The 21365-nt window shown below is 34.6% G+C and overlaps 1 protein-coding gene across 2 annotated transcripts in view; it reads right to left on the reverse strand.

Moving 5' to 3' along the window:
* Positions 1-11378, reverse strand: part of LOC106873616 (solute carrier organic anion transporter family member 2A1) — a 23068-nt gene extending 11690 nt beyond the window's left edge. Inside the window, exons 1-6 of one of the 2 annotated variants that reach the window (XM_089351417.1) lie at positions 10404-11378; positions 7433-7535; positions 5651-5957; positions 4498-4722; positions 4252-4338; positions 2558-2719 (exon numbers count right to left, since the gene is read on the reverse strand). In XM_089351417.1, the coding sequence (XP_089207543.1) occupies positions 2558-2719; positions 4252-4338; positions 4498-4722; positions 5651-5957; positions 7433-7519 (868 nt within the window). In that variant the 5' untranslated portion in view covers positions 7520-7535; positions 10404-11378. The remainder of the gene's footprint in view (positions 1-2557; positions 2720-4251; positions 4339-4497; positions 4723-5650; positions 5958-7432; positions 7536-10403) is intronic. The other variant, XM_089351416.1, reaches the window with a different exon arrangement.
* Positions 11379-21365: the final 9987 nt, after the last annotated feature.

Here is a 21365-nt window from a genome sequence, read left to right on the forward strand (position 1 = left end):
TAGGAAAGCCCTATATATATAGTTGAAATTTACAGAGAAAACAAAAGACGAAGACAGGTGTATAAACAACAAGGAGGTGTATTGGTTTGACGCTCGGGAAAGTGAAAAAGTCTTTTACGTTTCGATCCTACGCTCTTCGACAGAAAGGAACACGAGGAAATAATCAAAGACAGAATAAAAGAAAAAAATGTGGATTAGCGGTCAATCATTGCGACTGGTAAGAGAAGACGAAAAGGAAAAGAAAGAGAGAGAGGGGGAAGTTACAACGTACGGAGTAAGGAAAAACAGCGAGAAAAAACAGAAAGTTCAGGTAGTAGTAAATCCAAAATGTAGGAGGTTAAAGCAGGATAAAACTGGTGCGATCACGCACACACACACACACACACACACACACACACACACAGATATATATATATATATATATATATATATATATATATATATATATATATATATATATATATATAAAATTTAAAATTAGCACGAAGCATAAGGATGCAAAAAAACAATAACTTGTTGTTGTTTATATGCTCCCTGGTGGGATTGATGCATTCCTCCACATTCCTTTTTATTGAACTTTCATTCACGGAATTAAAAAAACGTCTTGCCAACCATCTTTCTACATTTAAATACATTCATAAACATAATTCTACAAGTCTTAGTAAACTAAATTGGCATCTCAAACACTGTAGTAAACAATTTTGTTTGGATTGAAAAATTTTATCATGATCATTTCCCTATGATAAAGGGAAATCCTTCTGCCCTTTTTGTACGGACGAAAAACTATTTATCCTTTTTTCCAAGCACACACTGGTCCACACCTATAAAGAACGTGTTTATAGGTGTCTACATTGGAAGAAAAACACTCTTTCAGCTATTTCAAATAATATCTACCCACTTACCTAATATCTGCAATTTAATCTTTATTCTTTCATTCCATACCTCCTATTCTTTCCTTCAGCTTTTCTATTTATCTGTCATTCACTTTCTATTTGTTTATACCTCCATTTCTCCTTTAATCTTCTTTCTCTTCTTCTCTCACTAGTAATTTTAAAATACCGTTAAGAAATTTAACGTCATATATGTGTGCGTGTGTATGTGTGTGTGTGTGTGTGTGTGTGTGTTTATGTGTGTGTGTGTGTGTATGTGTGTGTGTGTGTATCATATATTGTAGTTTCTTACATCTGTTAAAATGACATTGATGAACACTTGTTTATATCCTCCCTGATGAGATTGATGTATTTTTCCACATTATTCTTCCTCTCGGATTTATCTTAATGCATCTATCGAAACATATGTCGATGATATGGTGATATAAATAACATCTTGAGCATTTGTCTCCATTTACAATTATTCTTATATATATATATATATACACACACAGACACATACATGCATACATACATCATTTGATGTTTCAGCCCAAAGGCAGTGACCTTGCTAGTACATTGCCGCAAGCGCACGCACGCATACACACATACATACACACATATACATACAAAATACGGAGTCAGAAGATGTGTGAGGTGAATATGAATTTATTTTTTCCATGTGACTTCCGTATGGTTACAGCCGTTTCGTAACCTACACCATGTAGTATTATTTATTACAATATGCAAAATGATACGTACACGTTCACACCATTATGCATTTTTTTCTTTTATTTGTTTGTTCAGCATTATAGAATACAATTAAATATTCAAAATTTGATGCAGATAAGGAGAGCAAACCCATGAGATCACTGGAAATATCATTGGCCCATCCACGATTCGAAACATTTGGTTCTCTGAATCCAGCTACTCTTTCTACTCTTCTTCGCATTCTTAGTTGCTTCGCTTCTACTCCCACATGTATGTCATCAACCATGCCCTTCATTTTTACAATTCTTTCTCTTTTCTTTCTGGGCCTTCCCAACTCCTGTTCATCTTCGAAATCTAGTCTCTTTATAATCTTATCTCTCAAAAGGAAGGCCTCCTCGCTTCCAAACATTTCTTAGACCTATCTTCTGGATGAACGCCTATCTTCTGGATGAACTTGTTCTCAAAATAAATTGCTTGTCGATCGCAGGAGAATTCCACTAACAGGCTTCTTGAGTGGCTATCGGAACAAAAATGGCACTTCATATACGCAAATATGGTCATCAACCATATTGAGGCCCGAATATTCTCACAGTTCACCGGTTCCGCTCCTGAGCTGTACAGCTGATATTTTGACGAGCTGATACTTTGCCGAATACACGACCAGGATGTTCACTGCACTTTATTCTCTTAATTACCGTATGTCTAACTGTGTAACGTGGTCTTCACTAACGAGGAAGAATCGTATATCTGAAATAATACAATATTTGTTTCGTACCTACACCTTAATCGACAATCTACGTCATATAATCTTGTTACAAACAATTCTGAAAACATACAACCACACTTAACCATAAATTCTTCTAACTACGTTTTACACATTTTTAATATGACACCATGCAGAGTCAAAATTTGGACACAAGATATTTATGTTTGCAGAAAGACAGAAGCTACATACAATAAGCTTACAAATGCATTACCTTTGACGGATAATTTTCTCGTTTGCTTCTTTATTATTTCCTTTTTCTTGTCTGGGAAAATGCACAGGATGAAAGAAAACAATACGGAGACCACACCAAATACAACAAAACCGAGCCACCATGCTCCGATCCATTCTGGATTTAAAGGGGTTATGTTTGTAGCTAAAACATAGAAACATATATATAACAATACACACCAAATAAACTATCGTCCGTTATATATTTTACTTGTTTCCGTCATTGTACTATAGTCATGTTGGGGCATCCTCTTGGAGGGTGTTGTGGAACAAATCGACTAAGCATAATATATTTATATATTTATGTACAATCATATTCAACATGTTCGTGAACATTCGGACTTGGAAACACAATACGCTGCACAAGTTGTCTCGAGAGAAAAAAATTCCCCTTATAGGCGTTATTTGTGTAAACACACTATTAGGCCATGAACCACGTTACCAAACAATAGGACATATGCGTTTCTGTGTCACCATGCTTAATCAGCTACGTATACCAAGCCTTTGTTCACGGCCATAAAGAGCTGGTCGCTCTTATGTTAGAATAGCAAATAGTACATTTGCTGATGTGCGAAAAGATTTATCCATTCAGAATATATTAAACATAAAAATGCATTTAATCAAATATAGTTATGCACAGTCATATTTCACATGTTTGTGTACATTCGGATATGGAAAGACAATACGCTGTACAAGTCGTCTCGGGAGAAATTCTCCTTAGAGACAATATGGGCGTAAACACACCAGTAGGCCATGAATGATGCCCCAAACCGTATGACTTGATAGCATGTACAATGTCTCTGCTGATTGCTTTCGTTGCCTATGTAATCGCGAGCAAATATAGATATCCTCTCGGTTCTTCCTCATTTCGCCCAGGGAAATATCCATGATGTAATACCTGGAAGGAGAGTGGGCAGCACTAGTATTCGGCTTGTACTCAATATTTGGCTTGATTAACGGAAACAATATAAAATGAAGAGCCTTACTCAAAGAGACAATGCATTGACCGGTTCAGCAATCGAGCCTACACCCCTACAATTGTGCTGCCATCACCTTAACTACTATGACAAGCACATTTACACACACACAAACACACAGACACACACACACACACACACACACACACACACACACACACATGCACACACACACACTTATACATGTACATACACTCAAATACACTTAATACACTTATACATTATCGGTTAGTCAGATGAAAGGGCAGAGCCTACAACTCCCTTCGAGGAGTCTGAGACATGGGAGAAAGATTTCCTCAAATCTCAAAACCTGACTCAGATTTTTATAACACAAAAAAGTGGACTCCGCTAAAGGTCCCCATGGTATGAGCTAGTGGTGTTAGCCTGAGCGGTGGGTTAAATCTACCACCAATCTAACCCAAAGTGATATTTGAACTCAGCATGTAAAGGGCCTAGACTAATATCACAAGGTACCCTGTCAGATACTCTAACGATTCTGTCAGTGAGCTGTTGTGGAATAGTAATATATTTATTGGCTCACGGAAAGGAAAAGAATAAAATTTATTTCAACGGAATTTAAACTCCGAACGCAAGGTGCCGGAATATAAAGCAATGATTAGTTTGTCCGAAGCTCTAAGTGTTCCATTTATTCTAATCTAGAATTAAAAAAAAAAAGTTAGATAAAGCATTATATACTCACGTTCTAGTGTCACATAAATTCTGCTGAACATTCCTCCTATAATGAACGCCAAAACTGGGCCAATCACGCCAATAGCAGTAACAATACCTTCATGATAAAATGCATATATATAGTCAATTTAAAAAGAAAACAGGAAAAATGAAAAAGAAAAAACCAAACAGACATGAGGACGTAGCACAAACAATGTATTGGAGACAGAGAGATAGCAGGCAAATTCTTAAATAAATATATAGCAAGGTCACTTACTAATATATGCATTTGTGTACACAGACTCGGTGTTATCATCTATATAAGCAGTTGTTAGGGCAGTTCTTGGGGATTTACATACTCCGATGAAAAATGTTGACATCAGTATTAATCCGAAAGCAATGTTTTTTGAATAGGTCGTTTCATCGACTTCATTTTGTGCACAAGTTTCATTGGCATTCATTGAACTTTCACAGTAGGACAATTCTTTTTCAACGATTATCGCTGTTGTAAATAGAAAAAGTAAATAATTCAATCAAGCAATTGATAGGTTAATTTGTTAATTAGTCCACTAATTGGCCAATAATAATGATAAAAGGAAATGAAGTAGATCTACTGTATGTAATTTTATCAAACAATGGGGGACATATCAAAAATGTCCCCCATGACTATACAGCAAAATCTGTCTCACTGCATATTAAAATAGCCATCTATGTGTCATACTTAATGTATATACATCGTTGACAGGCAAGTTATTGAAATTTTCGTCCGAGATCACATTTCATATGTGTGTACTATGTTTGACAACACAATGTATATTGGAGCAAGAAAATAACTCGTCCTTGAAACAGGCTGCGAAATGCCAGATGCATTTCGGCCTTACATCAAGTGTATTGCAAAAAATATACAATAACGAATTAGATACTGTACATGCATGTTTTCACTTATGAGTATTACATTTTTGCCAAAATACTTAGGGAGCAAGGAACAAAGAATGCCAAATGGTAGGCTTCTTTCAAAGCTATTTATTCAACCTACTCTAACCTCTCAACAATATATCTATGCATACCTTATATCTTGCCAACGTTGACGGTGACAACCCTAAACTACTACACATACCATTCAAAAGGACAAGAGTTTCTTGTAGTAACGGTAAAGGGTGAATTATTATATGCACGTTCTCTGGCCATGAACGATAGAAGGTCAGCTGCAGTGCAAAGGTTTGATGGCGATCAAGATTTTCTAACACATCACCACACCATTACCGTCGTACTAGTGTTACTACACTATTATGATAAAATGTAAGACAGAGATCTTCCACATTATCAACCATTCGATTTCCATTTTAAGTGAACCAAATAAACAGGATTAATTCGCGATTCCTGCTCTCATCCAAATATAACAAAATACATATTTCTTTATTCATGCTTACCCGAAATATTTGATGTAGTTTCGGCATTTGACTTTGGTGTAACAAAATGAGGCAGGGAGCATATCATACAGGCAAGACCAGATAAAACGCCACTGATGCCCAACAGTTTTGGTCTGTGGGTGTCTTTAAGTAGATAAGTTAGAAATAGAGACGTTACAAGGAAACCAATATCATTTCCACTCATTAGAAGTCCACTGTCACTACTTGCTAAGTTGAATCGTTTCTCAATAGTTGTTATCTGAGATCCTAGGTACGAGTTCACCGAAAATATCAGGAGATTAGCAAACCCGACGATCACTGCAAAACTCTAGAAAATAGATAGATAGATAGATAGATAGATAGATAGATAGATAGATAGATAGATAGATAGATAGATAGATAGATAGATAGATAGTTGACATCTTTATCCACAAGTGGTCATATATAAAATTATATCTATCTTTATATATATATATATATATATATATATATATATATATATATATATATATATATATATATATATGCATACATACATACATACGCACGCATGCACACACACACACACACTCACACACACACACACACACACACACACACACACACACACACACACACACACACACACACACACATATATATATATATATATATATATATATATATATATATACGCAAGATTTAAAATTGAGCTACTATAACTTTCATGATCACAACAGTACATACTTGCTCTCTTTGAAAATGTGAGAAAGAATAAGAGGAAAAAGCGCAACACAAAAAATAGGAAACAAAAAGCATGGACGAAAGTGAGATAAGAGTTGTGTCTCTTTGGTCTTTTAGAGTGGGAATCAAAAATCTTTAGAGTGGTTAATCTGGTGGAGACAATTTTTTTTTTTTTTTCATTTTTTTTTTTTTAATATGTATATACATGTATATATATATATATATATATATATATATATATATATATATATATATATATATTCTTTCACCAATGTTCTTTGTCTATCCCTTCTACCGCAAGAACTTTCTCTGTTTCTTTAAACCTTTAACCTGTGCATCTTCGTTATAAGATCGTAAGTCTACATGTAACACATACTGCCCCTTTTCCAGAGTTTTAATAAAACAAAACCCAAAGAAACTCACATGCGAAAAGCCTACTTTCTCGTTATTACATATAAAAACATATAAATAATCAATCCATATAAAGATGATATAATTACTTGAAAACGACCGATTATATATTCTGTGAACACTGAAAGATAAACCATGCAATGAAAATAATGAAACCACACAAATAGACTAAGAACGACATGAATCAAGCAGAAATAACCACAAATTCTTCAAATAACACCGACCATCGTCAAAATGGAGAATTATGCTGGATATGGTTCTAGATAAACGAAAAGAAAAGCATCTTACAGTCATGACGACAACATATCTGATCACAGACGTACTTAACCAGAGCGGTCATGTCTCTGAACATCAATAAACATCGCATATTAAGTGTCTGAAATTATTCCTGTCACTAAAGTCAATCACCTACTTTGAAGAATGCACACTCTATCGTGGCTGACTGCATATGCAGCAAACATCAAGGCACAAGAAGAATACTAATACTTTATTTGTATTCAATGAGAATTTATATGCTAAGAAAGCATAAACAACAAAACAGTTATACGTAACACCAATAGCCTCAAAACCAGTTCTGTTTCTATCCCTGCTGTTTAAGACTGACGCAGATTTTACTCAAGCTGTTTTATTACACAACAGATTGAAGAACAAAAGGAAAGAAACGCTTACCTTTAGATTAAAGCATTTGTTCTCAGGTTGGGGTGAAATAATTTCTACTTGAAATTGGTTATCGTCTGCTGGATTCGATTCGGTCATGTTTGGAGATAATTATCTAAACAAAGTAAAACATATATACATGCATATACATATGTGTGCGAGCGTAATGTGTGTGTGTGAGTGGGGTGCTGAAAAGTTCCTGGCTTTCAGGGTATCGCGAAAAGCCTGGTTTGAGGCCCAAACTTCCGAGTTCTTTTACAGCGCTTAGAAAAACTGAAGGACAGCTGCAATAAGTGCGTGAATCTGAGAGAGGAATACGTTGAATAAAACCATAATTAACTGATTCTCCTGTATGTTCTTTTACTCAAAGCCAGGAACTTTTCAGCACACCCTCGTATATATATGTAATATGCTAAACTTGCTAAAAAAGAGTAATGAACTTTCCATAGGGAGTGAAAAATCCGATGTTTCAGAGTCCTTCTTCAGGAGAAAGATGTAAGGAGACAAATTACCATTATTGTTACTATGTGTGCATGTGTGTGCGTGCGCCCGCGCGTGCGCGTGTGTCTGGGTTTGGTTTTACAGACAGAAGAAACAGGGCTCAATACATAAAGTACATATATATATATATACACATATATGTATACACATATACACATATATATATGCACACATATATATACACACATATATATATACACACATATATATGCACACATATATATACACACATATATATATACACATATATATATATATATATATATATACACACACACACACACACACACACACATATATATATATATATATACATATATATACATATATAGACATACACACACACACACACACACACACACACACACACACACATATATATATATATATATATATATATATATAATAATTTTTCCTGAAGAAGTGCCAAATGTCTAAATCCAATAGACCAGTCACTGGATAAGTTTGGCACAGAAATGTTAACATAGAGTGGTGAATAAATCGATATATCGAATTTGAAGTCTCTGTCTCTTTTGAATATGAAAATTTAAAAGTTTAAAAACCTTATAATATATATATATATATATATATATATATATATATATATATATATATATATATATATATATATATAAAGGTAAGATCCAGGGATTGAGGTGTGTAGAAAGTAAGTGAGCTTCAAGCAGACCTATTCGGTTTGACTGCCAACATCAATTCTGTTCGCATTGATTTTATATTCAATGTAATGATAAACCTTTATAGGCTAATGAATGACGTGAAAATTATTTTCGCTATAAATCAATAAATAAATAATTATTAGCAGGGATCTGTTCAATTTGGCTCACAGATTTTTTAATTAATTTATTTTTAACTAAGCAGTTTGAAACTTCCTATACTGGTGGAATGTTTCACGCAGAACACGGTTTACTTTGAACATTTTTGACAAAATTTGGTATTTTAGTTATTTCGTGTTAAAGTTGTCGTATTTGGGTAATTTCAACCAATCAACGATGTGTATTCAGTTGAAGAAAATCGAAGGGGAACAACTTCCGGGTTATATCTACTAAAATATCACCACTCTGTTCTATTCGTATGTGGAGCGAAGATGATACCACCTTTATCATTTCTTCCTTTCTAGTCAGCACTGTGCATTTCTAACTCTTTCCCTCTATTCTACACTATCAACTAGCAACCAGCGAGCAAACTTGTCACGGCCGCTACAATTACCGTATTTTCCGGTATATAAGCCGCTATTTGTTTTGTTTTACCTATCATGCTTTCATTAAGTTTTTTTTTTTTTAAATCTAATAAAGACTTTTATATTGACGAAATGTGTTTGTTGTTGATTATGGTAAGATGAAAACATGACAATAACTATACTGGCAACCAAACGAAAAAGATCCCTTCAAGCAATCCGTAGAAAATACAAGAAGCAACTTTCAGAAACTATACTGGTTTATTGGTGCGGAAGGTTACTCTTTTATTTGTTTCAGTCTTTTTTTTTTACTGTGGCCACGCTGGAGCACCGCCTTTCGTCGAGCAAATCGACCCCAGGACTTATTCTTTAGAAGCCTAGTACTTATTCTATCGGTCTCTATTGCCCAACCGCTAAGTTACGGGGACATAAACACACCAGCATCGGTTGTCAAGCGACGTTGGGGGGACAAACACAGACACACAAACACATACACACATACATATATATATATATATATATATATATATACATATATACGACGGGCTTCTTTCAGTTTCCGCCTACCAAATCCACTCACAAGGCTTTGGTCGGCCCGAGGCTATAGTAGAAGACACTTGCCCAAGGTGCCACGCAGTGGGACTGAACCCGGAACGATGTGGTTGATAAGCAAGCTACTTACCACACAGCCACTCCTATAAAATTAATAATATCTAGAGTAATAAGAAATATTATAAATTTCTACTACCAGTGGTCTAGCGTGTAAAAATTTAGTCCATAGATTATATATTATTCATATAAATACAGTGTACATTTAAACACATAAGAGGTATCCATCATAAGATTCCTTGCACGCTAGAAAGAACAGCTACGTTCCAAACCACTATCTAGGGATAAAACTTCGAAGGGAATGAAAAATAAAAACATTTACCATCTAACTCCTTGACCATGGTTTCTGACTTATTTTAGCAAACTCCATGGTCCAGGAGTTAGATGGTAAATGTTTTTATTTTTCATTCCCTTCGAACTTAGCTGTTCTTTCTAGCGTGCAAGGAATCCTATGAGGGATACCTCTTATGTGTTTAAATGTACACTGTATTTATATATATATATATATATATATATATATATATATATATATATATATATATATATATATATATATATATATATATATATATATTGCAAAGGGACATATCTACACAGCTCAAAATATTTTATCCGGCTTTCTATTATATTTCTTATACAAATGTCATAGTTTCAAAAATGACTCGAAATTTTACTCACAGAAAATTTTCCACGGTACACAATGTGCAGCCTTCTATTATACACAAGCAGGATTTTCGTAAGTAATAACAATGTAATGTAAGAGGAGAGTTACATCCGTAGAATCGACCACATTACTCAATAATGTTCACAATATTTTCCTTTGGTTTCGTTATTGGTGCTTGTATATTCCTAAGAATCTTTATGAATAATGAGCTTTTGGGAAAGAAATTACGAAGTGTTTTTTTTTTTTCTTTGAATTCGCTTAATTTTCTTTTTCAAGCTTTTCTGATGAACTCCGCCTAAGGTTTGATCATTGACCCGTTGTTGGTGATATTGTTGTTGTTGTTGTTGTTGTTGTAGCTGTTAAGACCGCCTCTAATAAGCAAGACTATGGTGTCACTATAATTTGGTTCGCTTAAGCTGAATATCACAAAAGATCTTCCTAACATTTTGTCTCGCAACACTTGCTTATAACAATATCATTTAAGTTAACATTAGATTCGTGCAGCTATAATCTGATTCATTCGCAAATAATCACAGATAAACACACACACACACACACACACACACACACACACACACACACAAACACACACACACATGTGTATGTGTATAAATATATATTTACTCCTTCAAATATTTTACCTATACGTATATGTGGATATATATATATATATAATACAAAAATGGGACAAGAACGCAAAACATCCAGACAGGTAGGTGATACAAAAAAGGGACAACAAAACATCTAGACAGACGATACAAGGAAACAAGGACGAGTCATTCGGAGTTTTCTATCCTCGGTCGAGTTCCAGATTATCTTTGCTAGACAGACAGATAGACAGATGGATATTTGAATGTGTACATATACATATAAATGTAGATATGGTGTGTATGTATACAAACACAGAAAAATACACACATGCATACACTTAGGTATACACATATGCATGCATACACACACGTATACATATATACATGCATACACTCACACGCACATATACGCACGCACACACACACACTGCTGTCTCAGAAGTAAATATACAAGCCTTCCTTTTAGCGTTTTGTCTGTGTGGACATTAGTGGAGGCGCAATGGCCCAGTGGTTAGGGCAGCGGACTCGCGGTCATAGGATCGCGGTTTCGATTCCCAGACCGGGCGTTGTGAGTGTTTATTGAGCGAAAACACCTAAAGCTCCACGAGACTCCGGCAGGGGACGGTGGCGAACCCTGCTCTACTCTTTCACCACAACTTTCTCTCACTCTTACTTCTTGTTTCTGTTGTACCTGTAATTCAAAGGGTCAGCCTTGTCACACTGTGTCACGCTGAATATCCCCGAGAACTACGTTAAGGGTACACGTGTCTGCGGAATGCTCAGCCACTTGCACGTTAATTTCATGAGCAGGCTGTTCCGCTGATCGGATCAACTGGAACCCTCGACGTCGTAAGCGACGGAGTGCCAACAAATGTGCGGACATTACTACAAATTACAGCGATGCCCAAATCTTTCAAAACTGATGACATTTATGCACTTCTGAGATGTTCGTGTCTCTGTCTGATGGGTAGATTGTCACCATTTTATATTTTTAATTTCGTGCATATGCATTGTCTGTTTATGATTTTGTCGAATACACAGTATACTGGGGTCAGTTGGGCACCGTCTGTGAGAAAAACAGCAGTATGACGTAATTAACTCTGCCAGAAGTTTGGCAATGACATGCTGTACTACTTGGCATTCGTGCCGGAAGTTCTAATACGAACATTTCAGAGTGTTTGTGTGTCAATCTGAGGACATGTACCAAGAGCGATAAAAATCAAACGTCCAATCAACATCATGGTGTTTGGAGTGATCACTAGTGATGACAACGTTATGTCTCCATTCATCTTTCCACACAGCCTCAAACCCAACAGGGAAGCATATATCAAGTGCCTGAGGGGTAGGCTGCCCTGGGTCAAGAGGGTGGCTGCTGGAAAACCCTGTGTCTAGCAAGAGGACTTTGCACCATACCACACGAGCAGGAGAACCCAGTCATGGCTGTCAGTCAATTTCTGCGACCACATCACATCTAACAACTGTCCGCCTAACTCCCCAGACTGCAAACCCCCTTGATTATTATGTGTGGGGCACAGTAGAGCGAGAGACCAACAAAACTCCTTGAAACACTAGAAATGAACAAAAAAGGATTATGGTGGCATTCACCAACTTAAACAAGAACACCGACCAGAAGAGTTGCAGGAGATTTCGAAGTCGTCTGGAGACCGTGGTTGAAGCCAATGGTGATTTGATTGAATAAATTTACTCGTTAGTATTTGAAGATATTTTTTAATGTAATTTTGGTAAATATATCTGCTAAAAAGAGATGTCAGTGTTATTTTCATTTTTGCTTAATTTAGACAATTTATTCACCGCACCCTGTGTATATATGCATATTTATACACATGCCTTCACACACAGACACACACTCACTTACAGACATACACATAGATAAATACATATATGTATGCATGCACACACCACACACACACACACACACACACACACACACACACACACACACACACACACACACACACATACACACACACACACACACAAACAAACCCATAAAATATTCAGAACGAAATAATTACAAATGCTTCCAATTTTATAATACATGTGCATGCATATATTTGTTTGAATATGCGTCTCTCTCTCTCTCTCTCTCTCTTTCTCTCTATCTCTCTCTCTCTTTCTCTCTCTCTCTCTCTCTCTCTCTCTCTTTCTCTCTATCTCTCTCTCTCTCTCTCTCTCTCTCTCTCTCTCTCTCTCTCTCTCTCTCTCTCTCTCTCTCTCTCTCTCTCTCTCTTTCTCTCTCTCTCACTGTATGTATATATATATATATATATATATATATATATATATATATATATATATATATATACATATATATAGTTCAAAAAAACAATAACAAAAAAACAAAAAAACAACAAAGTGAGGACGTGATATGGATAGTATTATTGGACGCTCAGGAAAGGAAAGAGAAAGTGTATGTATATATATATCCACAGGGGTTGGACAAAATAATGGAAACACCTTAAAATTTCAAACAAATTTATTTTGAATATGGGGTAGGAGCGCCTTTGGCAGTAATTATAGCTTGAATTCTACGAGGTATGGACTCATACAAAGTTTGAATTGTTTCCAAAGGAATTTCTGTCCATCCTTCACCTAAAACAGTCTTGTAGTGATGATGGTGGAAGATATCGATTCCTTACTTGTTTTTGTAAAATGCACCATAAAAGTTCAATAATATTGAGATCTGGGGACTGTGGTGGCCAGATAAGATGTTCAACTTCACTAGAATGTTCCTCGTGCTATTCAGTAACAACCTTAGCTGTGCGAATTGGTGTATTATCATCCTGAAAGATTGCGTTCTCTCCGAAAACAGTTCTGCAACCATAGGATGAATTTGATCGGATAAAATGCTTAAATAGTCTTGGCTATTAATTCTGCCATGAAGGGAAACCATTGGGCCGGCGGATTTCCAAGATATAGCGCCCCCACCCCCAGATCATCACAGACTACAGATCATCGAAGACTACAGATCCAATCCATCACTTGAACTGTAAAAGTCTGTAAAGCTTTCCAGTTTATCATTTAAATATATATAGGCATGTACAACTATATGCATGAGGATACATACATAAAGCAAAACATACAAATCTGCACATATGCATACATACATAATACATACACACACACATACATACATACATACATACATACATACATACATACATACATACATACATACAAAATTAGGCTGTTGATGAAATTTCAATAAAGGCGCCTTGGATCTAGGTTAAAAACCGGCTCTTTCTCTATTGGCAAGAAATTTTGAAATGAAACTGGATGACATACATACATACATGCATGCATGCATACACACACATACACATCTATACACGAGGTGGCGGTCGAAAAGTTCCTGCCGTTAGGTAAAAGAAAATACAAGAGGATTGGTTAATTATGATTTTATTCAATATATTCCTCTCTCAGATTCACACACTTATTGTAGCGGTTCTTCAGTTTTTCTAAGACCTATAAAAGAATTTGGATGGTTAGGCCTCCACCCAGGCCTTACGCGATACCCTTAAAGCACCACCACCCGTGTAAATGTGTGTGCGTGTGTGTGTAGGAAAATTTGTTGTTGAAAATGCACCTAAATTTTAAAAACTTGTAATTATTTTTAAATAAATTTATTTACGTATATCCCAAACTAGTTTCAGCAATATTTTTTGTTTATCAATGGTAAAAATTTAGAATTATGAATTAGAAAAACATGTTTAAAAGTTTCGATGTTGACAAGTTTACATGTTCAAAGCAGTCAATAATATATATTAATCTACTAGATCCACACTCAAGGCTTTGGTCAGCTCGAGGCTACAGTAGAAGACACTTGCCACGCAGGTGCCACTTGCCACAAGGTGCCACGCAGTGGTACTGAACCCGGAACCATGTGGTTGGTAAGCAAACTACTTACCACACAGCCACTTCTGCCTATATATGTATACACAGGTAAGTTTTTAGGTAAGTTTTTAGAGAGATACATACATACATACATACATACATACATACATACATACATATATACATACACACCTATATATATATATATATATATATATATATATATATATATATATATATATATATATACACTCACACACACACACACATACACACACACACATAAAATTATTAATAAGGGGATAGAAAAATCTTTTCTTTGTCTATATACTGAAAAGTGACGCTAAATCGTCGAAGCACGTTAAATATCTTCACTATTATGAATGTATAAATGTATGTATGGTTAATATATATATATATTGTGTGTGTGTGTGTGTGTGTCTGTGTGTGTGTGTCTGTGTGTGTGTGTATGCGTGTGTGTATATGCGTGTGTGTGTGTTATTTTATTCTTTTACTTGTTCCATTGATTAGACTACAGCTATGTTAGTGGCACTGTCTTGAGGGATTTATACATACATGTATATATATATATATATATATATATATATATATATATATATATATATATATATATATATATATATATATATTTATATATATATATATATATATATATATATATATATATATATATATATATATATACATACATACATATAAGAGGGATGACCACCAAGTGGACATCCTTTATTCTAGAAGACCACTTATGTTCTGACCATTGGTGGTCTATGCTAGAAGAAGACCACCTATGGTCAGACCATAGGTGGTCTTCTTCTAGCATAATGGATGTCCACTTAGTGGTCATCCCTCTTATATGTATGTAATATAATTTTTCTGAATCTTCAGATTTTTCAATATGATAGAACAGTGGTTTTAAATTGATATTAATCAAATTAATATTTAATTTTTCACCCTTATTATTTAAATTATATATATATATATATATATATATATATATATATATATATATATATATATATATATATATATACATGTGCGTGTGTGTATGTGTATGTGTGTGTGTTTGTGTGTGCATGTGTGTGTGAATGTGTGTGTGTGCATGTGTATGCGTTTGTGTGTGCGTATAGGTGCATTTGTGTGCTTGTGTATGTGTGTGTGTTTGTGTGTGCGTAAAGGTGTATTTGTGTGCCTGTGTGTATGTGTATGTGTGTGTGTGTTGTGTGTGCGTATAGGTGTATTTGTGTGCGTGTATGTGTGAATGTGTGTGTGCATGTGTGTGCATGTGTGTATGTGTGTGTGTGTGTGTTTGTGTGTGCGTATAGGTGTATTTGTGTGCGTGTGTGTGTGTGTGTGTATGTGTGTGCGCGCGCGCGCGTATCACGAAAGGCACGTAAGTTAATTGGTCCTGCCTCGAGTGCGTTGCAAACGAACAAGTAAACCGTTCTCCACAAACTTGGTTCAAAGTTCGAATATTGATGACTTACAGAGCTATGGTCGAACAACTGAAATCTCGTGCCAGACAGTCAACCAAACGGCTGCCAGACAAGTTAGCCACCAATAACTAACAACAATAACATCGAGGAGAACCTGCAAAAGAAAAATTTCCTTAGCAAAAATGGCCAAACCATCGTTGACATACCTGTACACTTAAAGCTTAATGTCCATATACAGATCAAATACATTTCTTGCCGCCTCCATACCTAAAGAACCATCTTTTGAATTCATGCAGCATCCAGTGTCTTATATGAACGTAATCTTAACTCATTTTAAAAGTCAAAATCGATATAAATTTCACAAGTATGATATAAAGTAATCTACAAAGAAAGATAAAAACATTAGAAGGTAAAAAAATTAATGTTTGTTTTACCTGTAAATATTTAAAACGTACCTTCAAAGTTATCAAGTTTAAAACTCGACAGGACTTGCTTCCCAACCTAATATGTACAATACGGTGTTTTGTTATATACATTTATAAGTCATGAAGTTAAACACATATTTGTCAACCTATTTTTAATTATTCTTATTTATAAGGTTAGTATCCTTTTCAGCCCCCATATTTAGGTTAGATCTATTTTTAAATTTCTATATTTGGATAATTTATCCTTTTCTTTACATTATTACTTATTGGGGCTTTTTGTTATCAAGATATCTGTTGAAATACACTGCCTTTGAATCAAATTAATCTGTAAGATAGTGAAGGATTAAATAAAATAATCTTGTCATTATTAAGCTGATGTTTGGAACGTATATAAACACGAAACTTTGATGTAAAGATTTAGTTTAATTCACTGTAAGACTTGAGGTTTCAAACATAGAACCGGGAGTGTTCAAAGGAGGGTTGGTATGGAAAAAATTAAGCTCCTATAGTATTTTCGATTGTCATTTTCTAAAGCAAGAAGTGGTTGATATTAGTACCAGAGATGATTTTATTTACTCTATGTACCCAGACCTTGTGGACACCCTGTAGAATATGGAATATATAGTATATACAGTAAAATGAATGAAGTATTGACTGTCTTATTGAATAAATGAAATATTGAATATTAAATATTTAAGGACTAGTATACTTTCCTGCTTAATAGCAGTCTTCAAGGTTCCGTTTATCTTCAAGGTTCGTTTATCCCCTCACTCATATATATATATATACATATATATATATATATATATATATATATATATATATATATATATATATATATATATAAAATACAATTTAAACGAAGTTTTAGGTTAAATTAATAAAGATAGAAGTTATACTTACCTCAACGATGTTTAAACTAAACATTTTAGACGTTAAACTCAGAACTAAAACGTTTATTAGAAAGAAGTCTCGTGAAGATATTGCGTAAAGAAAAAGAATAGAATAAAAAGATATAAACACATGAATGAAAGTTTTATTATAAATGAAAGATTAAACTTTATATAACTTAAATCATAATAAAATAATTAGCTATATTGTAAACATTTTATTGAACGTTAAAATCTAAGTAGTTATAGATTCAAAAGAATAAGACTAAGAAACAATATAGACTAACAGAAATATTATATGCACATCTTATCTTAACGAATCTTTCGTTTAAAATACAATTTAAACGAAGTTTTAGGTTAAACTAAAATTATAAACGTAAAATATAAACTAACAAAAATTAATGGTGATATAATTGACTTCTTGTTTAACGAAAACCTTGACGTAATAGAAATCACTATCACCACTACCATCTAATTGAAGAGGACCAGTCGTGGAAAGAAAGACAACAAATAATTTTTCTGAAAATAAACCCAATAGATATTGATTGTAAGGGAAATAACTCTCCAGTTATTATTGGAGGAGTTATGGGTGTTGTTTAGGTTTAGTTTCGTAGTCACTGAGTCGATTTAAAATGTTTGTGTTAAATTCGAGCTACCCTTTTCGCTGCCATTACACATCTAGGTTTTCATTATTCAATACAACCTTTCTTTCTTCGTTGTCATTAGTGTAATTTGAGAGAGAAGTGGTTGTTATTTCTAACCACCTGGAGGTCCGTTCTTTGTTGACTCAGAACAAGAGTTTTTAGCAAAAATAACATCTATTATTATTCTTTAGCCCCAGGCGTTGAGAAGAGGTGTTTTAAAGGAACCTTCCAAACAGAATCCAGCGTAGAAGTGAAAGTGAATAGGTGGAAAATATGTCGCAGGAGCCCTGCTAACACAGTGTGCGCTTGCAGAGTTTCTTCCAGAGTCGGTAGGAATCCTATTAACAAAGAAGTGGAAGGCTCTGTTTTCTAGGTAGGAAAGCTTGCAGTGTCTGGAATAAACGAGGAAAAACATCTACCTACAGATGTGTGTGTGTGTGTTTGTGTGTGTGTGTGTAAACAAGGAAAAACTTCTACCTACAGATGTGTGTGTGTGTGTGTGTGTGTGTGTGTGTGTGTGTGTGTGTGTGTGTGTGTGTGTGTGTGTGTGTGTGTGTGTAAACAAGGAAAAACTTCTACCTACAGATGTGTGTGTGTGTGTGTGTGTGTGTGTGTAAACAAGGAAAAACTTCTACCTACAGATGTGTGTGTGTGTGTGTGTGTGTGTGTGTGTGTAAACAAGGAAAAACTTCTACCTACAGATGTGTGTGTGTGTATGTGTGTGTGTGTGTGTGTGTGTGTCCTTGTATTTGTGTTTGTCCCTCACCGTCGCTTGGCAACCGGTGTTGGTTTGTTCACGTTCCCGTAACATACCGGTTCGGCAAAAGAGAGCGATAGAAAAAAGTAAGTACTGAGGTCGATTCTTTCGACTAAAAATCTTTAAGACGGTGCCCTTGCATACAAGAAAAGATATACAGCTGATCTCGGATGAGGATCTTTGCGTACTTTACATATAGCGTATGAGTTTCTTCCCCTTCATCTTTCAGATTCTAGCTAAATTCTAAGTCTCGCCTACCATCCTATACTGTCACACATTGGATTATGGGTATGCTTAGATGTAACATCCGCACTGAGTTGAATGATTGAAGCCCCTTAACAGACTTCTTTCGATACTAACGCATTTGTCGTAGATTTTCATTAAAGAATGTACAACACCTAAGTTTTCTGTTCATAGTTATAAACCTTATCTGCTACACGCTGTCTAGTAGGAATTAGTCCTTACTAGGGTGAGTATAGTGGTAGTTAGTCGTGGCATTCAAATTCTCTAAGTGAAGAATAGCGCACATATAATAATCTAGGAAATAACTACATTTCCGAAAACTATCTGTACTCATAAATACACAAGTCCATGATCAGCTGGGAATATGGAAAATAAAATTCAAGCTAACCCAGATTATATACACCCGTGATATCAAAGCCTTGAGGCACGGGTGTGTCACTTTGGTTACAATTTTCTAGAATTAAAATCTCTCACATTTGAGCATAGAAAATTAGAGCAGGTTTCATCAACAGGCGCAGCCTTATGTATACGCAGAATTATCAAAGTAAGAACTTTTAAAATGCACCAGGATTTCATCGCAAATATGGAATTTGCTAGAGTGGCCGATAAACTGGATTTATTATAGCGATAGGACTTATGTAACCTGTAGATTTACGACACAAACATACACACGAGATCTGATCACTAAGTATCCCGACTGTTGCTACAGTAACGAAGCTAAAGCTCGCAGAGTAAAACCACTTGGCAAAGACTGACCTTGAACGCTGTTGTGCATGTGCTCTAAGCTTTAACGTTCTAGTTCACTCAAGCTATTTACAGCAGTGCTTGAAAGAAAGGTATGTAGCGTGTGATCATCGCATTGATCATGACAGCGAAAATCTGATTATTTTTAAAGGAGATTTGTCCACTCTAAGCATGAATTGTAAAACGAAAAACTTAATTTGCTGTGCAGCTTGCCCACAGTGTAAAGGGTACTATATTGATGAAACCGGAACGGGACTACATGACAGAGTTCGTGTACACAGAGAACAAATTAAAGACATCTCTGTCAGAATCACTACTTGCAGTGGACACTTCTCATCATGCGGAAATGGAAAATTTCCAATCTTCCCCTTCTTTAAGATATGGTCGGACAACGAACATTTCTGGAAATATGAAGAAGAATTCATCAGGAAGTAATTAACTACTGCTACTGACACGGACAGAGGTCACTGCCATTTACCATTACCAACACGGTCACTACTACTACTACAACCAACAAAAAACCCTCCCACGTGGACTATGTTGACACCAGTAAGGAACAATTATGAACTTTTCATTTAATTACATTTTTTTAAAATATGTATTTTTGATAAGGTTCGTCTTTTCTAGAACCGAAACATGTTAAATATCTCTGACAAAATTATAAATTAAAATTCATTTTTTATATATTGGCGTTTTCAAACTTCTTTTTTATAAATATATATATGTGCATATATATATATATATATATATATATATATATATATATATATATATATATATATATATGTGCATATATATATATATATATCCAAATAAAAGTGGATGACACCAACACTTTCAATTATTCCCCCACACTGTACATGTGAACTTAAATACTTGAGTAGTGTAGATACTAGACCAAAGAACTAAAGGGTAAAATTTATATTACTAAAAAAAGTTTTAAATAAGAAATTAAACTGATTAGAACTACCAGTGAAATCATATATATATATATATATATATATATATATATATATATATATATATATATATATATATATATATATATATATATATATATATATATATATATATATATATATATGCACACACACACGCTCTCACGCACGCAAAGCACACCTACACACACATACATATATATACAGATGATGCAATATATATATATATATATATATATATATATATATATATATATGCACGCATGTTTGTGTAAATAGGGATATATATATACATATATATATATATATACCTATTTACACAAACATGCGTGCATACATGCGTATACGTATGTATCTACATAATAAATACTTGTACTTCTAAATATTTGTATATTACTTGACTTCATTTCAAACTACATTCCATTGAAAATAAATA

The sequence above is a fragment of the Octopus bimaculoides genome, chromosome 4 (genome assembly GCF_046866305.1).
Source record: "Octopus bimaculoides isolate indiv1 chromosome 4, ASM4686630v1, whole genome shotgun sequence".
Lineage (NCBI taxonomy): Eukaryota > Metazoa > Mollusca > Cephalopoda > Octopoda > Octopodidae > Octopus > Octopus bimaculoides.